Source organism: Harpia harpyja, chromosome 3 (assembly GCF_026419915.1).
Source record: "Harpia harpyja isolate bHarHar1 chromosome 3, bHarHar1 primary haplotype, whole genome shotgun sequence".
In the NCBI taxonomy this organism is placed as follows: domain Eukaryota; kingdom Metazoa; phylum Chordata; class Aves; order Accipitriformes; family Accipitridae; genus Harpia; species Harpia harpyja.
The window spans coordinates 9615030-9636239 of record NC_068942.1 but is presented as its reverse complement, the minus strand read 5'-3'; the positions used below and the strand labels follow the sequence as shown (position 1 = coordinate 9636239).

General features: G+C 36.7%; 1 protein-coding gene across 1 annotated transcript in view; it reads right to left on the bottom strand.

Annotated features, from left to right (window-relative positions):
* The window catches only part of RFX6 (regulatory factor X6), a 39030-nt gene that overhangs the window by 13706 nt on the left and 4114 nt on the right, over positions 1-21210 (bottom strand). Inside the window, exons 4-10 of the mRNA XM_052781345.1 lie at positions 20520-20581; positions 12654-12731; positions 9479-9506; positions 4929-5036; positions 2473-2550; positions 2265-2378; positions 160-209 (exon numbers count right to left, since the gene is read on the bottom strand). Of these exons, the coding sequence (XP_052637305.1) occupies positions 160-209; positions 2265-2378; positions 2473-2550; positions 4929-5036; positions 9479-9506; positions 12654-12731; positions 20520-20581 (518 nt within the window). The remainder of the gene's footprint in view (positions 1-159; positions 210-2264; positions 2379-2472; positions 2551-4928; positions 5037-9478; positions 9507-12653; positions 12732-20519; positions 20582-21210) is intronic.

Sequence of the window (21210 nt, the reverse complement as noted above, 5' to 3'; positions counted from 1 at the left end):
CTGTCCTCAGAGCTGACAGCATTTTGCCATACATACTCCACTGTTCTAAAAATGAGCATAAATATTGTGAGAAAATTTCTCTAGGATATAGAATTTCTACTATTTACCTGGAATATGCCTAACAAACAGAATGTAGCATTATTATTGTCAAATACCTACCTTTCTGGCATTTCTTGCATTGTTGCAGGGATGAGTACATCTGTAAGGACCTTTAAAAAGTAACAGAAAATTATATCGAGCTTCCACTGGCCATTTATTCATTCATGTCTGTCTTGTTCACTTAGATTGCAAAGTGATTGATAAGGACAGGAAATTTATACAGAGTAAAACCATTCAACCTATTGTCCAGATATTTATATACCTAGATTTCTCCTATCACTATTAGATAGGAACATATGAGATATTTATATACCTAGATAGCTCCCATTCTTAATGTATGACAGCATGCCAGTAAAACAAGAATGTGCTATCATTCATGTCTTACAGTAGGGAAATCAGTAGAAATGAGATGCATAAACACTTTGTCTTTTCTAGCATCACTGTGAGTCTCAGTATAGCAGATACTCAAACATCTCCCAAGTCTTTGAGTGCTATTAGCCACTTGACTCTTCTTTCTGCCATACTGGATGTGGCACTGAAGGTGTTCAGAGGTTAGGAGAAATCCCTATAGCTAAGTGTGGTGTGGAACTGTTTTGGCAAAAAACTGTGCCATCTGGCATGCTTTCTGGGGAATGCTATTAAGGAGGGCAAAGTTGTTAGCTTATATCCCCAAAATCTGTTTCCACTACTAATGTAAATGGTTTGATAACAACACAATAAAATTCCTCCTTCTTTCTGGCAGCTGTGCTGTCAAGAATATCTACCTTGATTACAAGTAAGAAATAATGAGAGACAAAGAAGAGGCACAATAGTAAATTTACTAACTTTTCAGAAATTCTGTCTTATTCAATTTATAATTTAGTGCTCCTGTAGTATTTCTTCTTCTGTCACATATTTATTACAAATAAAGCTAATATCGGGTCTATTGGGACAGCATGTTTAGAGCAGGAAAAAACTCATAAACTCAAGGTACAATATAACCTCTACAAGTAAACGAGGCTTAATGACTTATCTCCAGGGTAGTAATTATGCTATTTGATGCTAATCACCTTTACCTCACTCTGCTAAGACACCTCTTCTTACTTTATAGCTTGATATGCTTCTAAGAAATATGTATTTTCCTCTTTTCTGGATTTTTTCCCCATATTTTTGTACAGTAAAGAATGACAAACAGATGACAATAAGGCACTGCTAAACAGCCCCAAGTCTCTTCTTGTTTTGACTGCTTGGTGTTTACTGTTATGCCAATAGTTATTTCTTCCCATCAATATGTGGTTGTGAAATGTGTTAGAGAGAGGATGACAATCCTTTTCTATTTATATGGCATGTCCTATCAGAGGAACTTAAAGTACTTTGCAGCTATTAATTAATGATCTGATCTGATTTTCCAAATTAAAAACTCAGGAAACTTTGGTGACATTACTTCCCCCCCTCCCCCCAGTGCTCTATCGCTTAATCCTGACCTTGCAATACTCCGTAGTTTCACTTAGTTTCAACTATTTGTGTGATCAAGCTGTGAACTAGATTGAAGAACTCATATGGCACATAAACTGTGCAAAACAAAACAAATGTTCCTTAGACTTTTTTTTAAACCCAAACCAGTTCAGAGTACAGCAGTTTTGCTGGTACATCTAACAGCATAGCAACAGAAATGAAGTGTAGCAGGCAGGAGAGGCAAGAATATCTTAACCCAGTATTGTTCCAGCTTTGTAACATGAAACCATGGCCTGACATAACCTGTGAGTAGCAGATTCACCTGTGGAATCACCTCGCTGATCTGCCACAGACTCTTTGCTGGTAGAAATGGCAATGATGTTTTAAGTAAAAACAAGGCTTCAGTTTTCATCCAGGTTTAATTTAGCCTTGTCAGTGAAGCACACAAGCATTTCTTTCAGCTACATTCAAGCAAGTAGGTCAGGATTTCACTATTAGTGTGCTGCCTGTAGTCACTCATCAAGTGTGCAGCAGAGCTGAGACTGGAGTTCAGCTCTTACATGTGCCAGCTTTATGTTCTCGATTTCAATGGAATCCTTGCAGATTTACACAGGTAAGAGGCAGAAAGCAGTCATGGCATCCTGTTACTCTAACTTCAATGCTGTTTTTACAAAAGTAAAAGCTGTAACGTGGTTGAGATGATTATCCATATAGCTAAATGCTTAACTTACCTTATACAGTATTGAGTCACAAACACAGAAGATGTCAACGATGATAGGATTTTCAAGCAGGGGAAGAAGATGGTCAGGCATTCCTTGCCAAAAATGCAATAAGAAATGCTGAATCTAAAGGAGTAGGAATCAGATTCATGCACATAAATAATCCTTTCTTGGCTCCCTGTGCAATATATACCAAGAATGTGTGTTGAAACAACCTTACCTCTTCAAAGTTCCCATTAATTGCATTGTCAAGGACACACTGACAGTGTGTTTTGTACATCATGATAAGAGTATCTACCTATTTTGGAAGAAAGAAAGATTAAACAGAGTTTCTTAGCTCTCTCCTCTACTGCTATAGTGATCTAGGTTTCTGCTTTCTGCAGCTAGTATTTAAATGTAGAATATAAACTGTATTACAATGCATAGTTACAAATAGGCAGTCTGTATATCCAGAAGTGATGAAGAGGTCACTTATCTATAGTTTTTATTGACATCTTTAAGTCTCAATGCTGTTGTCAGAAATGTAGCATCTGAATCTGTATACAAGGGAAAATGTGGATATCAAAGTAAAGCAATAGCTAGATTAGCCAGTCAGATGGTAAAGTAAATTCACCTTTCTGAAGCTAAGATTAATCCCAAAGGGTAGTGCAAGTTAATCATTAGGCTACTATAGGCGTCTATGAGTGTTCTGAAACATCATCTAGTTGGACAAATGAGAAAATAGCTGCCAGTCATTTGGTCAAAGTTTAATCACTGCCTTACATGAACTGAACTTTAAAAAGCAGAACTCCCTTTCATGTCATCAGGCTAATTTATATGACTGGAGTGTTCCCTGATTTTAATAACTGTGCAGAGGTATTACAAGATTTTGTAAAAAATGGTAGTAAATCTTAAAATTTGTAGCAAATTATAAAACAAGAAATTTGTAAAGTATTTTAAGGAAAGAAAAATGCTAGCAAAACCATTCTTATAGACCAGAATCACAGAAAGTTTGTCACAGCTTATGAACTTCTCCAGCAGACCAATATACGTTTTGCATGAACCTAGTACCACCTTATTTCAATACATTTAGCATGCAGATTTATTTGAAAATGGACCTTGCTGACTTTCAGGGCTGCTTCTATAACTACATATCTTTGATAAACAATGGCAAAGTGTGAGATTCAAGAACATTTTAAAGATTTTTTTTGGAAAGGGTTGATGGAAGTTTAAAGTTTGGGTAAGTTTTCTTCAGAAACATAAAATGCAGAAATTATCAATCTATTTTAATGCAGACTGCTACATTTATGGACTCTCCAGAGATTTCAGCTACATGCAATTTCTTAGGAGTTTAATGCAGCAGTCAGACTTCACGTACGGGCTCTCTTGAACAGAGTACATAGATATCTTAGGTTCAATAACCCTTGGTCAGATAAGCTGAAGGAGGGGAAAGACAGTAAGGAAAGAAAACAGGAAATAAGAGAACAAGGGATGAGGAAGGAGCAGCAGGAAAGAGTGAGCAAGAGATACACAGAAATTCACCTCTCTTCCCACAGTCTCCTCATAACATCATGAGTCTGTCCCCAGAGTCACTCGCAAAGACCTGCTGGGCCCTCCCATCATCTGGTTCCAACATCAGAGCAATTACATGCTGCTGACCCCAAAATGAAGAGAAAACGCATCTTTTTCTTCATTGTTGGAGTGGTAAAATTCAGTTTTGCTTACACTGCTGTGTTGGGTCTGCAAGGAACCTCAAATGCTCTTCAGATTTAAATGTTACGAGAATGCTGTATATATGAGAGATGTCAATTCACTGATGGAGACTATAGCAGGTGATGCACACTGCTGAGTACACCAGTTCTTGGGTTTTCTTTAGGAACTGTAAGATTTCCAGCTAAGATCTCTGTACTACAGATGGCTCCTTTTGTTTAGCTCCTCACAACAGGAATCCTAGGCTTCACTACTTTCACAGAACAAACTTAAGAGAAAGGGCTCATAAAACAAAAAGCTTTAAAGCAAAATATCTCAAGACAGCCACCATCATGACCTGTATTAGCGGCTAAATTGGAGAGTTCACAACGTGTATCAAAAGGTTTCTAGCACAGTTCAGGGATGTAGCAGCCTGTAATGTGACCAGAAACAACACAGACGTAACACAGAGGCAAGGAGTCAAAGACATAAAACACGTCAGCAATACCTCTAACTGAACAGTTACCCTTAGGACGAGCAATACTGAGTATTGATTTGAAGAATACGAATTTACTAATTTAAAAAGAAAATATATGCTCAGATTTTCATAGTCTCTTTTCAAAAAATTAATGAGAGTAAAGTTCATATAATTATTTGTTGTGAATTATTTGTTCTGATCTAATCAGAACAACATTTACCTTAAATCCAAAGGCATTTGGAATGAATACAACTCTCAGTTATTTGTTTGGTTTGCTCTCCCCGTCTTACATACCATCAGTTTGTAAAATACTAGGTCAGTTAATAGGTAAATAATTCAACCACCTTTCCAGTGGACAGCCGGTTAATCGGTGTTAGTAAAGGTTTGCCCCCTCTATAAATCAGTCACCTCTGTTTGATTATGGACATTTCTGGCTCTTTCATGTCAATACCTCAAAGGCTAAGACATGAAGAAACATTCTGGGGCAATTTTTGATCTGTAAGTCAGAAGAGAAGTAGCTCACATTTTACCTTGTCTTTAGAAATGCACCCTTGAAGCAAAAGGTGTTGAGCACTTGGAAACTCTGGGAGGAGAGTTCCAGTTTTGGAACTCAGAGAATATTTACGAGTGAAACCACCCTGAAATGGAAGAGAAAAAACAGGAACATTGAAATAGCTAATATAGATTCAACTGAAACCAATAATTCATGCTAAACTTGTATATTATCTCATGAGTCTCCCAATGTTCTAGAATATTTACATTCAGATAATCCTTCAAAAATATTGATGCTTATCCAGATCTGGATTCCAGCTCAGGAAGGTAATTAAATATGTGCCTAGATCTAAACTCCACCAAATACAGTTTTTAGAGTGATGCAGCCTTTGAGCCATATTAATTCATGGAATCCTGCAAGCTTAGATTTAATCTATGTTTAAAAACTGAAGTAGAATACTACTCTCCTCTACAGTAAGGACTGTGACATCCTCAGGGAGACTCTAAGTTTTATTTAATATATATCTTTCTAGTGCAAGGATGTACAGTACTGGAGATATTATTGTTCTCCCCTGCAAACTTCCTGCTCTGATAGCACTGCAGTAGTGATTTCTGCTGTTTTACTATGGTAACCATTATTTTAGTTTATCATAAAGTTTGAGAACATTTTATGGTGTTATGGATGTGATGGTATGTAGGGTCTACAGACACTTCTGAACTAAGTATTTATTATATTGCTCTCTGTGATCGTGGCAGACTTGACATGAAGCACCAGTTTCATATCTCAGTAAGAATGATATTCCCAGCCATTTAGTGTTCTTCAGTTACTTTGTTGAGGCATGGTCAATGCTGACCCGGAGACAAGATAAATTCCTCCTGAATTATGCTAAATTCTGCTGAACTGAGAGATTCTTTCAGTTCTTGGAGTTCACCTCCTAAGCCTGTTTAGCTTGTGACATCCATCTGAAATATCGTAGACGCATCTTGTACTAGTTACAGACTGAGAAAAGATCTTGAATAATTATTAGATGCTAGCCTTTGGAGAGATGGGATTGAAGGATGAAACAACAAGCAGCCTTGTATGTGTGGATACTGACCATGAAGCAATATTCGGTAAATCAACCCTTGACTCCTAACCTAATACTCTCACAAAATCTGAATTAGTCTACTTCTCAGTAAAGCTGAGCAGTAACATCCTCTAGTGATAGTGTTACTATGCTTATATTTATAATGCACACCACATTAAGCTTATTAAGCTCTCAAATGATATAATTAAGATGAAACCTTCACCCTCAAGAGAAGCAATAAAATCTGTATTATGATTCTGTCCTTACTGACTGAATTGTACTTATTCTCATAGGATTGCATTCAAACCTAAAGAAGACTATTTGGCTGAAACCCTTTGTTAAATTTTAGCCCACCCAGTCCTTATGTCAAGGCAGTGTACAGAGCCTTGAGCAGGCCTTCTGCATATTCCTGCAGAATACTTCTGTGCAGATTCCCTTTGTACTAACGGATGGAATTTATGACCTGGCACGAGGCATTTGAACAGTACCTGAACTGCTCTCTTCCTACCCCTTTGCATACAGTCAGATTTCACTGAAGTGGGAATAGTAGGTATAAAATGTAACATACAGTGTAAAAGTGTGCAAAGGGGAGTATTTTCCTGTACATGTTGACTCATGAATTGGAGGCCAGTTTCAAGTGAAATTCTATCAAATACTGAATTCAGAAAACTATAGCTGTAACTGACTTATTCACCATTTATATATCGCTACTTTTATAGGGTGATATGTCTGCCAAAACAGACAGCAAGGAACAAAAGCATACATTATGTAAACACACTTTGCCTGTGCTATCTACTACTCAAATACATATAAAGCTCTAAGTCAAAGAAATTGTAGAAATTTAGAAACATTAATACTTCTTCTGTGTCAATACTTTTGCAATGTTGTAACTGCCTATCAGTATCAGGAGGTTTGTTTTTTTTAATAATGGGAGTAATCTTAATGATTTTATTATGCAATTACCCATTAAATATATTAAAAGCTCTGATTAAAAGGGATTAGTTCATTTATAAGAAGGCAGTGATGGTGGTGGGAGGTTTAAGAGATGATAATCTGCAATGTTTTTTACCTTGCTAATGGACTTATATTACTGTGCCTCAGTTCTAGGCTTAATATTTTAACCCACTGCCACTTGCCCTTTCAATTTAATGCCATCTGTTTCTAATGGCCATTTAACATTAAGATAATGACAGTAATATTATCTGCCTAATTAACCATGCAGACTCTAATGGTGTACTAACTGGTTTAGATAAAAGAATTTGCTGATATCTCCCCCTACAGAAAGAATACTAGAAAATGTGATAAAACATACCAGAAGTAAACAGTGTCCCTGGCACTCAATAAGTGTTCATTCAAATGCCATTTACTCAGTATATTTAGACAATCAGTGCTTTAACATCTTTTCAATGTCTTTATGTTCCTACTGAGAATTACACCTTATGCAATCATTGTAAATCTTTCTGTAATACCTAACTGCATGTACTTTCAAGCAAATGAATAAGGATATATCACCTGTTCACTTTAACGGAAAGTATGATGCCAAATTTTCAGTACGCTGAGATTGTTAAAATTCAGTTTTGACCATGAAAGACTTTTTTTCTTTTAAGACCTGCCTAAATAATTTCAGACAACACAGAGCTAGACAATCAAAAACTTATACTGATGTGCCCTTTCTCACTTATTTCCACCGACTTCTCTGTAATTCTTTTTCTGGGAGGATGAAGGTATTGAACTTTGGGGCAGAAACAAGACAGGTTTATGGAACTGTCAATTCCCAAACAGACTGGGAATGCCACATCAGAGATGGAAGTAAATGTGCGTTCATTTATGCCAAGGGAACCAGACATTTTCCATCCCAAAACTCTGAAAGAATGAATGCTGTAGTAGTGCTCATGAATTGTTGAGTATGTTCGGGATATCCCGTGGCACAGCACTATCTTTTTTTTACAAGATAGCTGATTATCTGAACAGGGAAAATGCAGCAGATCTAATCTATCTGAACCTCACTAAAATACTTGACATGGTGTCACCATGGGAAATGATCAGTTATGCTGGTGAGAATGGGGATTAGTACAAGAATGTAAAATGTTTAAGAAACTGACTTCAGCTGAAATGCTAAGAAGTTCTGTTGACAGAGAAACTACTGGGTTGAAAAGGGATTGATGTGAAGATTTTCAAAGATCAGACTTGGGGCTGATCTCATTGAACATTTCATAGATTAAATTGGCTGACATGAACTAATGAAATCATCAATAAAGAGGAAGACCAAGAGGTCACGTAGAAAGACCTGGATGGCTTTGAGATAACGGCAATAAAGGGGATGAAAATCAATAGAGCAAAGCTACACTCTCAGGGACCAATAAGAATTCCTGCTATCAGCTAGGAGTTGCTTATCTGGAAATGAAAAAGGAGAAAGACTTGTTGTGTATCAGTTGGTCACAGAGGGTATATTTAGTCTAGTAAATTAAATGGTGTCAGAAAACATTCCCAGGCAATACTGGAACAGTATTATTCAGAATGACCCCTGGCATTCTTTTGGCCCATGCCAGTTAGTCTCCCAAACAATTCCTAGTCATGCTTCAACAGTTACTGCATGCTAGGGACTCTTCTCCATGGCAATGTGGCTGAGATGTGCCTATGTTGTTGTGTAGGTTCAGGAGTTTAATAATATGAATGCAGGCTATTCCATGCCAGTTGAACTTAGTGTCAAAGAACAATCCTGGGAGCAATCCTTAACCCTTAGGGTACAATAATCCATAATTTTCTAGTATAATATGATGAGAGTATTTCTAGTATAATATGACCAGAATGACAGTGACTATACCATAGTATACAGTAGTGAAAATGTAGGCTACTTGTGGAAAAAAAGCCACAAACAAAAAGAATAAAAAAGCAAATGCAGTTCTAGGGTTCACCAGAAAGGATATTTCCAATAGAAACTGGAGACATGCCATTTAGAAGACTTTATGATTTTTTTTCTATAAAGATATTCAAATAGGAACAAGTACAGTGAAAGGCTATAAGGCTGATCAGAAGTGACTAAAAGCTGCTGCTTGTTCCATCTAGCAAGCAAAAGCAGCAAAAAGACGTATCACAGGAAAATGTCACGAAGAGCAAAAAATAGAGAAAGACAATCCAGACCAGGAGGTATAAAATTCAGTTTATTAAAAAAAAATCTTTTGGCTTCCAGTCAGACAAATGAGATTCTGAAAAAGCCCTCCTGCAAAAGTAATGGATGCAAAAAATTAAGCTAGAGCTTGATCCTTTGCTTAAGAGGATCTACTATGAACCTCTGCAGTTATGGGAACTGGATTGGAACAGGAACCCCAGAAGGTGCCTTCCAATCTTAGTTTTCTTTGAATATTTAGAGGAGCAAATACTCAGCTTCATGAAAAAAGGTTATGCAGGTTTTAATGAAAAATATTGCTGTAATTTTCAAAGAAATGAATGTGAAGAAAACCACAGGTCACATATTATTTGGATTATATCAGAAGTGAAAGGAAACAGACTATAGCACTTACCTCATTCTTTAACTTGCTTCCAGAGAACCTTTGAAAATAAACACATTTGATTATTTTTTGATAAGCAGAATATTTTTAGAGTTTGTACATATATACACACATATAAAATAGATATATAAAATAGATCAATTAGAAAAATGATCACACTTTTCCAAATGTAATTATAATAAAAAAACATGCTTTTTTCTTAACTTCTTCCATTGATTTGCAAGTGCCTGAGGATATAAGGAAACCTACTGATGTCTTCTGAAACATGAAGATTCAGATCATTAACCAAACAGTAGAGTATAAAACTCAGTTTCAGGTTTTTCTCTGGATCTTTGCAACTTCACAAATAGCAAAAGGCCAGCACAGCTGCAAGTCCATAAGGTCTTTACGAGGAAATACATAAAGTTTTCAATATAGCTGATTAAATTCAGAGTAGAAAAAATATATCTAGAATTTACACTTCTCAGGAAAATGAAGAAATCATTGTGATTTTCCATTCTTTTTCACCACAGTATTATTTTAATGCAGATGAAATGCGTTTCTGAGATCAAAGATTCATTAACTGGCAAAAATGTGTTGCAGTATAGCAAATGTCCTATTAAGAGTCCAGTTGAGAGATTCCCAATGAAGTCATTGGACTATCAGGCAACTCTTCAGTGCAGAAATTAGAAAGCACATTTAAATTATAACTACTAAAGTAGAGGATGTGTAATGATAGAGATTCTAATGGATCAGTATAATGATAAATGTTGTTTGATTATTGTTATTTCCTGTTCTGCTAGCTGCCAACTGATAAGATACTGTGGGCAACATGAGGTCTTATAATTAATAGCGGCAATATTGTGATTTCATGCTGTTGAGATGCTCTGCTGGCAGGACAGAAAAACAGAGGCTGAGCGGTTGTGGAATTCCTCCTGCCCAGGCCAAGTGCCTGTCAGTTCCCATCACGTGATGATCCAGCGTATGTTACCTACAGAGTTCCCTTGGTTGTTGATAGATGAGTATGAAAGAAGGCATCACTCAGCTGATTACAACCTGGAGTTAATTAGCTTCATAGCTGGATGTATTTGTTACAGACTGTGGATTTCCACATGTGCAGCAAAATGTACACAGAATGTGCAGCAAAATGTACACAGAATGTACAGCAAAAACACGAGGCAGCATCTGCTAGCATTTCTCCTCCGGAGCCTTAATTGCTAGCTAAAGCTACCCTTCACACAGTGCTGTGGATGCTAATGATTTCTGGTGTTAGGTATGCTCCTTTCACAGTGCAAGGCTTGATATTTAAAGGAACCAGGAGGTCAAATTTACAGTGCAATTTAAGGATTCAGGCATCTGCAACCCTGCATTTAAGGACTACTGTACTCAGCTCAATTACCTAAATATTAATGCATGAATGCCAATTAAGTTTGAAATGGCAGTAGAGGCATATATTTAGGCAACTAAACTGAGGCCCATTGCCCCTTCTAATCTTTTGACAAGCTGCCATCTAACATGCAAGCCTGCTGGTAAAGGCCTCCATATGCCTACATTTGTGCATGGGCATGGTGTGATCTGATACCATTATCAACCCGTATATTTTCCCTGCCTATTTCTCCCCCAGGCTTGAGCCAGGAACTATTTTTATAGCTCACCTACCAGAACAGACATCAGACGAAGGACAGATTTTATGATGGATCATCATATGCAGCAGCAAGCAACTGGGAGATTCACTCTCAGTTTTGAATCCCTACACTGCCCGACTCTTTCCTTACCTAGAATCTTGTTCTTAACCCCAGGCTACTGTGTCATTCTCTTTACACAGACAAATCCAACCACAATGATGGCCCAGACTGTGCAAAATGAGCATTTGAACTTCTGCTCTAAATCAGCTAGGGAGGCAATTTGACTGCTGGACCCTGAAAATTCAACATCTCATACATGAGAGCACAAGTCCTAACACAAAGAAAAGGTTCCTAACTAGTGAATCTAGTGAATCCAGTGAATCTAGTGAGCACTCCTGAAAATCTTAGAGAGTATCTATGCTATCTTTATGTGAGCGTATACTGTCAGAAATCCAGCCATGGGGAATTTTGCAGAACCTCCACTTTCTTTGCATTCATTGCTGCTAGATTGTGCAAGGACAGAGCTTTACATGAAAAGGGCACTGACTGACATAAAGCTGATGACTATAAGAGTGATTATATTCCCTTAAATGAAAATAACTGTGTTTTAGTTAATTAAATGAGCAATTTGTTCAAGATAATTCTGTATTATGAGGAACCTCATCTTTCTGTGTACCAGTAACACCTCTGCAGCTCTGGATAAATACTGGATAAGGAAATAGCATATTCCAGTCTATGAAACCTTAAGTCCTGCAGTGGAGAGATCCGTCCTTTTAAGCATCATTGGCAACATTACCCTCAATTTTTACACTTGTACTATTGTTTGGAAAAAGTCTCTTTGGATATAACCTAAATCTACCAGCAGCTGAATTTCGTATATGTGATTATAAACTCATTTATTCCTTTCCTTTCTCGGAGTCCCCATTTATACAGGTATACTGCCGTAGACAATGAAAGCCGTCATTCAAGCCATATGTGAACGGACACATTTGTTTTACGAACTATTAATCTTTGGCAAACCAACAGGCAGCTATCGTAACGTATTGATCCTGCTAGCTGTCCCTTAAATAAATATAATTAGAGCTTCCTGGGTTAGGTTTAAACTGATATTAGCCAGTCAAAGGACCTGTAAATATTAATCTACACTGACCCCTCCCTCCTGCCCACAGGTGCCAGCTTCACACCATTCTCCAGACGTTTCATAATGGGAAGCTGTCCTGGGGAAAGAACTCAGAGGGCGACACACAAGCAAACAAAATGAGACAAGTGTTCTGGAAATGGTGTTTTGCTACCTCACACGAACTTGAACAAATCCTCTGCTGTTGTAAGTCGACACAGCTCTATACTGACTGTGGTGGGGCCATACTGGAAGACACTAGCAAAAGATCTAGATCAACCTCTTAAAACAAAATCAATGTCTTCAGGGAGCAAGCTGCTACTTAAATCTGGGAATGCCAGACATTGAGATATACAGCATTACTAGTTCTGGTATCAATAAAAATTAGTGTCCTACAAATACCTTCCTAAGGGAAGGTTAAAGTTAGACCTTCACTGACTAAGTCTCAGAAGTTATGTTATTGTACCTGGTTAAGCCTTTTCCAGAATACACAGAGTGGTAGTATGCACTGCTTTCTTTAATGCCAATTCCATAATAGTGATACCTGTGGAAAAAAACAGAGGAGTGTTTATGAGTGATGTCTCAAGTAAAGCAAACTGTCAAATTGATTTTCAATGCTTTCTGAAAACTTTTCTTAACAGTGTCTACCAAATCCTTTCACTGACATGGAACAAAATCTGGTCTCATAGAAAACAGTATTGTCATTATTTGATCCAAAATTCAAGGATAGGATCTTTAAGTTTAAAACACTTTCTCTCTTACAAGAATGTAGCTGGAACAGCAAATCTCCTAGAAACATGTTACATCTCTTTTCCCTAATGTGCATTCTCTTTCATTTTACTTCATTTGTTGAAAGGGTGCTGGGTTTGATCTACCAGGTTTATTTTATCAGGCTTACCAGTGTTACATTTAGGAAGTCCCACAAAGGACTTCTCAGTTGAAAATAACTTGCCAGTGTACCCTATAAACTAGCGTTCAGCCTCCTATGACTAAAAATACTAACATGTCATTCATTCATTCTTCTCTCAGGTGGTAGGCTGACTGACTCTGAACTATTTAGCAGCTTAAGCAGTTCTCATCCACATTTGTCTCCCTTACTGCTGTCCTGGAGATTACTGCTCCCAAATAGAGCTGGAAGAAGGAACACAAGCCTGTTGCTCAGGCTCTGCAGTGCTAAGCCCAACACCTCAACCAAAGACACTAAAGAGGGTATGTTGGTGCTAAGAAAACTGGCTATGCAGTAGATACTTACTGCTTTCCATTGATTTTGCTACAAAAGAAGTGACCTTCAGGAGAAGGGCAGGAGAGCAAGCTGGGGGCAGCTCTTTCTTTACCAGTCATAGCAAAGTTTGCTTGAGTTCATCTGTCAAAGGTGATAGGCCGTGTCTTATAAATTCCACTCAATAGATTTAAAAACTGATTGTGTTAAACCAAATCTGTCTAAGAATGTTATGGACGGTATACTCACGTTCATTTGTTTTTTACTAAAATTAGCTTGAAAACACCATGGCAGCTGTTTTAACTGAACTGCTTCAAAGTTAACACTAGTAGTTCAAGTACATTGCATGTAAACCAAGACTTAACACAGAGGTAACACTTTGCAACGTATTGACCAACTTCACTGAAACTTCTCAAAAGCTTGAAGAAATGCACTCTTAAGACACAAAGCCCCCAGCAAATAGTTCATAGAACACATAAACAAAACTTTTCAGCTCATCTCTGCTGTTCCTGGTGATGCCCATTGAAAAAAATCACAATCTTAAGTGTTTGCTCTTGTATGAGACAGTGACAGATAAGAACAAAACCCTCAAATGCTTTATATTGACAAAGCTGACTAAAGGCATTAGATACAAATGATGTTTAAGAAAATGTTCATTAGGGTGATACATTTGCTTAGCCCAGGTAGCTTTGAAAATCTCAGCTGAAATAGTCATTCTGTTTCTGGACAGTCTGTTGTATGCATTCAGGATTTTACAGCCAAGAAATGTAACAGAAAGTGGCTGCTGTTAAACATCATGGCTTTTACTGTTTGCCTGAAACTGATGAGTCTACATAATACCACTAGATCGCACTTGTACCTGGTGACCTGTAGGGAAGGCCAAAAGTTTCTCCCCTATTTCTTTATTGTTAGTTTTCTTGCCCCCTAGGTGTATTTTTCTGAGGGATGGTGATGTGGTGAACTGACCATTTTTAAATGCCTGTTAAAACTCAGAAGCTCAGATATAAGACCATCTGTTCCTAACAGTTCCCTTTTTATCCATTAAAGTCAGAGTTGGCTGATCAAAGCAAAGTGACACCTCAGGGTGGTTTAGGATACCAATGGGACCTTTCATTAAATGCCATAATGCTAGACTGTTGTCCTCCAGTTCACATGCAGCACTGTGTCACCTATGTTGTGAGTTAAAGTCCTAAAGTTTTTTCAGCTACTACTTTTGGTTTAGGAGTATTAAACAGATAGACTTGGGCCAAAGACCTGGATGTGGAAACTCCTAATGTTTGACAGAGTTCTGACACAAATGCTAAAGGCATGGACATTTTTTCTTCTTTCATGAAAATGAAGTAATTTTAGATGTGACACAAGAGGTATTGAAAATATACATGTATGGATTCTTTGAAATAACAGCATTTACTTAGTCTTGACATTGCAAAGGTTGTGCGTTGAACAGGATGAAAAACAAAATAGAGCTGTGACCGCTTCTTTAACAATGTTATCTGCACATTTGTCACTGGCCATGTAAGCAAGCAGTTGCCTACATCTCATTCCAACACCCTAAACCTCCCAGTTTGAATCACATGCCATTTTTTAAATTCTAAAAATAAAACTTCACACTTTCACCACAAATTTGGAATTCCCTCCTGCTAAAGTTGGAGTGGGCCAGAGGCAAGGAAAAGCATTACTTCTTTACATAGATAGGATTCAATATCTAAATTATTCAACATCCAATTCAATATTAACATATTTGGGCTAGAAACAGGAACTGTTGTATATTTTGGATTCTCAGGTTTCCAGTGGTAGGCAATATACTTGTTCCTGCTCTGGAATGCCCCAAGATATCAGAACTTACCATTGTGACATTTTGTTATGTAGAGAATAGATATTTTCAGTACCTATTCTGTGTGTATTAAAGGCATAGCAGTTACCATTCTGATTTCCTTCGGCAATTTGTGTAGTTGAATTTTTAGTACTAAAAAATACAGCTTTCTAGTCATGACGCAGAAGCAATGAAAAAATAATCTGTACTTTTCAAGCTCTGTCTGGCATACTTCATACAGTAATAAGGTATGAAGATTTTTATTCTCTCACAAGCCGAAGTCATTAGCTGAATAGCTTATTTTGGGCTCCCTGTTGAGAGTAGTATACCCATCCCAGACACACTGATAACATCTTTAACCTACTACTTCAAGTACCTTCTTTCTGTCTCTTTATATGTATATGTCTATGTGAAAGTACAGTATATAAGTATTTTACTATTTATATGACTATTGTATAATCAATAAAATGAAAACAGTTATCATAAGGAACTTATTCTCAATTTGTGTAACAAACCTTTTAAAAAACAGATTAACTGCTTTCCTCTTTTAATTTTAGTGGTTTGTTGTAACATATGTTCCTACGCAACTAGCAGCCCTGATTTTAGCATACACTGACACAAATGATAGCTGATAAGGAAATGATAGGCTTAAGCTGTTCAGGGACTTGCAATAACTTGTTATCACGGGGCCAGCTGCCATATCAGTTTTATTAACCCACTAAATCACTCCTAATAAATAAGATAATAGTTTTCAGACATGATGGATAAAAGCTAAGATTCATCATTGATCAAAGTCTACAAAGAAATTAAATTGTAACTTGAGCTCAAACAGTCTTCTGTGTCTACGGATTGAGCAGTATGTACGTTTTCCCAAATAGCTGCTCCAGGTAATACATGTACTGTGAAGGTTATAACTGAATTCTAGCAGTGACCAGAGTACGTTCAACATTACCTATGCAAAAAGGCAGATTCAGAACCTGCTGCACAGACAACTGTTGCTTATGAAATACTAATCTAAGAAGAGAGCAGTTTGCAGTATTTATTGTGCTGGGTCTTCTTCCACTCAGCAGGAATATAGAAAATTTCCCCTACATTAAGCAATCTGGAGTGATTAGCATGGGCATCAGAGATGAATGAACTCTGTTAACAAAATTGTGTCCAATGTATTGTACCTTCTTGGTCAAATGTTTAAATGAGTGTTTTAGTATTGATACTTTTGTACAAATGGGTTGTTGGATGTGAACACAGAGAGGCTCTGACTTGAAGTTCTAGGATTTATTAGATCTGTTTTTAAGTCTCTCCTTCACCCGGAACTGGAGATGACAACTTGGAATCAGAGAAGGAACTAACATTTGTGTATCTCACACCTTAAAACAGCACCTGTATCCCACACCTTAGAGCAGGAGTTCTTTCTCAAATCCAATTCATGCTCGTGAGAATGCTAGGAAGAGCTTGGCCTTGTTTCAGTGCAGGAGAAAAACAATTCTGTCACCTTGAAGATGATGGAAAAGGTAACTGATTTTCTTTGCTTTCTTCTGACCACAGCCAGGCTCTATCGACATGTTACTGTGTATGCATGCAGTGTCCATTAAGGCACTTTACTAGTGGGGAGTTAGCTTTTCTTTGCGATAAAAGAACAACGATTCCATTGGAGAGGAATTGTCATTTTCCTTTCATGCTTTCACAGCATATGGCTCACTAGAGCCCTGGACAATGATGAGAGCTCCTAGGCAATACTGCCATATGAAACATCACTGTTAGGAACAGTTAGTACTATTACTGCTCCTACTAATATTATATCAAAATAATGATAGCAACAACAAAAATAAAACATGTCACTACACTACCATGCTTAAAAAAATAGGATTTAATTGCTAGTAAGAAGTGTCTCTTACCAGTCCCAGTATCCCAGCTTTGTTCCACACAGAAACAGCTTACAACATTTAGAGTCCATGCTGACATAAAAGCAGAGGGTGACTAGTCATTTACCAAAACTGAGGAACAGCCCCTTAATTTGCTTATTAATTTAATGGAAATACTTCTTTAAATTGCATTTGTGTAACTAACTGCTACCTGGTGAAAGCAGAAATTAATTTGCTTCTCAGTGAGCCTGTGGTTCTGAGGGGAATATAGTCCACAACATCAGAGATCGATAAATAGATAATCAAAGATCATTATTTATACTGTCATTTCTCTGTAAGTACTTGCTGCTGTATTCAGTCTCTGAACTGAAGATATTGTCACTTGTGCCTTTTGTGACGTCTTTTTTTGCACAGCAAGAACAATGTAAATGTATCTCAGTGGAAATGAGAATTGCAGAGGAAAAGTCTCTGAGGAAAACTCCAATGAAAAAAAATAAGGAGAAACAAATGCCAGATGTTTAAACAAAACCTCCTGGTGCCTCATCCCTTTGAGGAAATTGTTCAAGAACAGTTAATCCATATGAAAATATGGCACATAATACCACCAAGGTCAGTAGAGATATGGGATCTGCCGAAGAAATGTTGGGCATGAGGTATCTCTGTGTTAATACTGTTAAATGTCTTAGAGAAAAGGGGAATATAGTGGCACAAGTCCCAACACGGTTAATTTTATAGCTAAATTCCCATGTCAGAAACTACATTTGAAACATACTCCTTCACTTAACAGAGGTTGACTTACTGTGCTTTAAATTATGCAGACACATGATATGTTTTGGAAGTTTGGATCCTAATTGGACCTTGTTTATCAATTCATTAGATATGTCAGAACAAAAATACAATGAGCATTTGGGAGACTTTTCCCCTTGTATTATCTCATTCATTATAACTTGAAAGTGGTTCTCCAAATACGTTGGGTTATGAACCTTACTAAGACTTAACCAAGGCATCGATGAATTAGTAGGTTGTCAAATATTCCTGCACAGATTGTGAATGCCAGTTCTCCTAAAATTTTAAACACAATACCAGCAGCAAACGTCCATCTGCAAAGCTAAGTCTACATCAGCTTATGCCTGTAACCATAGCTGAACTTCGCTACAACAGACAATACATGAAATCCCTCTTTTCCCCTATAAATAACCTTTCTAATAGTGACTCCCCTCAAAACCCCTCTATTCAGCATCTATAGGTCATCTACAAAAAGAGAAATGAACTTCAGTTCCAGTTTTCCTCTACACAATGCAGATTGTGTACTCTCTCCTGACAAAAATCAATGGATTACAAGTTTGTAAGACTGTGACAGAAACTATGCAAGAACTGTCCTGTGTTAAAAAAGGAAAAATATTCTATGCAGGCTTTATTTCCTTTGGATTTTATTCTTATTAATGATTATTTAAAATAAATACTTGAGACATACTCAAGAAATAGAACATCTTTGTAAAAATTTGGAATTTAAATTCTTCTCCACCTTCATTTATACTGCAAAAAACCTGAAATTCACAAATGACATCTCCTATGCATTCTTCAGCAAAACTAAGGTGTAATCAACTGTCTATTTCTTACATTTCTAAGGCAGGAAGAAAATCAAGCATAACAACATGAAACAACCCCCCAAAATTATAAAAGTAAACAATGTATCTCTCAGAGATTGGTAGTATACTGCAAAGCACATAGGAAAACCAGGGTCTTGTAGGTTTTTTTCCTTTTCAGTCTCCTTTTATTTTGAGTTTTGCTTATAAATTACTGAAAGACAAGAGTAACTTTGTCTTTCAAGGCTAAGCGGTTCAAAATAAAGAGTCTTCCCAAACAAACAGAATGTTTGAGTTTCTTCTATTACTACCAGTATTCTGGTTTTCTATCTTATTCATTAGCAAAATGTTTCTTTGCTAATTTTCTGGGTTTTAGTTTTGTTTCAGTTAACCATCAACTCTTTGTGCTTTCTTCTATAAGTCAAGGATAGTTTCATGAATCTTATTCAGTAAGTACATAAACACATTTGTAATTTTAAGCAGGAGAAAAATGCTAGGGCTACTCATGTACTTAAAGGCATGCATCACCTAAAATATAGGCATTAAGGATAAATGTTTAATTTCTGCATAAACAGAGAAAGGTGGACACAATATCTATCCTAATTTGCTCCTCGTAGCAATGCCTTATTTTTAGGAGAACATATTCTGAAATCAATAGAAATATACAGATAAGTATCTGGTCTAAATTTGATTTGAGATTGAAAACCATTAGGTTTGGGGAGAGTTACTTTAAAAGAACAAAATTATTTAACTAGTTCTGTTTTATGTTGAATGATATGGGCACACTATTTAGGTTTAATTTTTTTTTTTAAACCACATATAGATAAACACTGAAATAACAGTTTAAAGCACAACACTCAGAAAAGCTCAGAGCCAGTCTTGGTTTCAAGAAATACAGAAAACTGTTGTATTTGTGACTCCCCAAACAGGGATAGAAGTTTCCTAGAATTACCTAACTCATAGCTTGACACTAGCAATACCCTAGAGCATTATTTTGACTTCTTTACATTCATTACATCAATACACCACACAGTTTTTAATTTCGTTAAGAAGTAGCATTCCGCTATTAAAAAACAAAATCAGACTGGGGACAATTCATCAGTCCTTCCTCAGCAGTCTTGATATCAGGACATAGGAGCAAGGGTGGGTGTAAGGGAATATGATGTTACCACTGTTCACCACAGTTTTACACTAACTTTATCATGCCCAAAAGCATGATGCCAGAACCAGAACTAATAAAAATTTCACCATAGGCGATATTTAATTATCTGTGATCTAATCCTACAGCCTAATATTCCACAGCTCAAATATACAAATTAATCAGATACATTATTCATGAAATGACTGTACTACAGGTTGTGTACTTTTAAATTACCCACAACAAGAGCAGATGCATACCTTCTTCTCAATTTAAGACAATGCTTTTCTCTAGTGTCTTTAAATTAATCCATATTGTTATGTAGAGAACACAATGAAAGTTGTTAGGTTTGCAAAAGGCAAATAAAATTGTAGTTAAATTGCATATTATTTATAGAAAGATGAGCAGCTGTAACAAAGACAGATGTATTACATAATTTTTTATATATAACATTTTGACATTTATTTGCAACAAATGCATGGCTCTATAAATATCATGACAAGTTTTACAAGCTCAATCAGTTTAATTTTAGAAATTATGCCTGCAGTAATGTTTTCAAACTCAAACTCTGTATCAGTTTCATGAAAGTTATCACTTGCAGCTTGTCATCTGAATAAACCTCCCTGACAATTAGTATATATTGTGGAGACATGGAAATACATGTCATTCCTAGAATGTATTCTATAAGTCGATACACAGATAATTGTGCCTTACTTTGAATGGCCCCTTGTTCCAAGCCGCCTTGTGGTAAGGAGAGGGAATTTCTGGCGAATGGTCTAAAGAGAAAATAAATGTATTAATTTCTAACACTGGTATACTTTCTTAGCAATCTGTTCATAGAAAAATCATAGTGTAAATATATGGTCTAATAATGTAGTCCATGCATAAATATTTGTGACACTTGTGTTGCAACATAAACAATTAAGCATGTTTTACACTGCAGCGGTCCTTCCATCCCCGTCCATCTTGCTGTGTATCTCCAGTCTTCCCACCCATAAACTCCTTCCCACCCTTCCCACCTGTTCTTCCTTTCCATTTTCACTTCTACAATTTAAAATCTAGTTTTCTTCACAAGGGTCCTGTTTCATTCAGGTCCCTAAATTACAACTGTATCTTTGGCTTCAGAGATCTAAACAGAACCAGGGAAAGATCTGCCCTCTAGCTATTCTGTTTTCAAAGTCAAACAACTAAAAACAAATTGATTTTTGATTTGAAAAGTGTGATCTGAAGGTTAAAGCAAGCAAATATTTGCCTCACAGGTACTTGTGTGTCGTCCACTATCAAAGTGCTGTATAGTCTTAAACTTACTTATGCTCACCGAAACCCTATGAAAGTTTCTGTTAGCTCTATGCTGCACATAAAGAATTCATGTTATGTGATTTAATCCAAGTCAAGCAGAAGATTC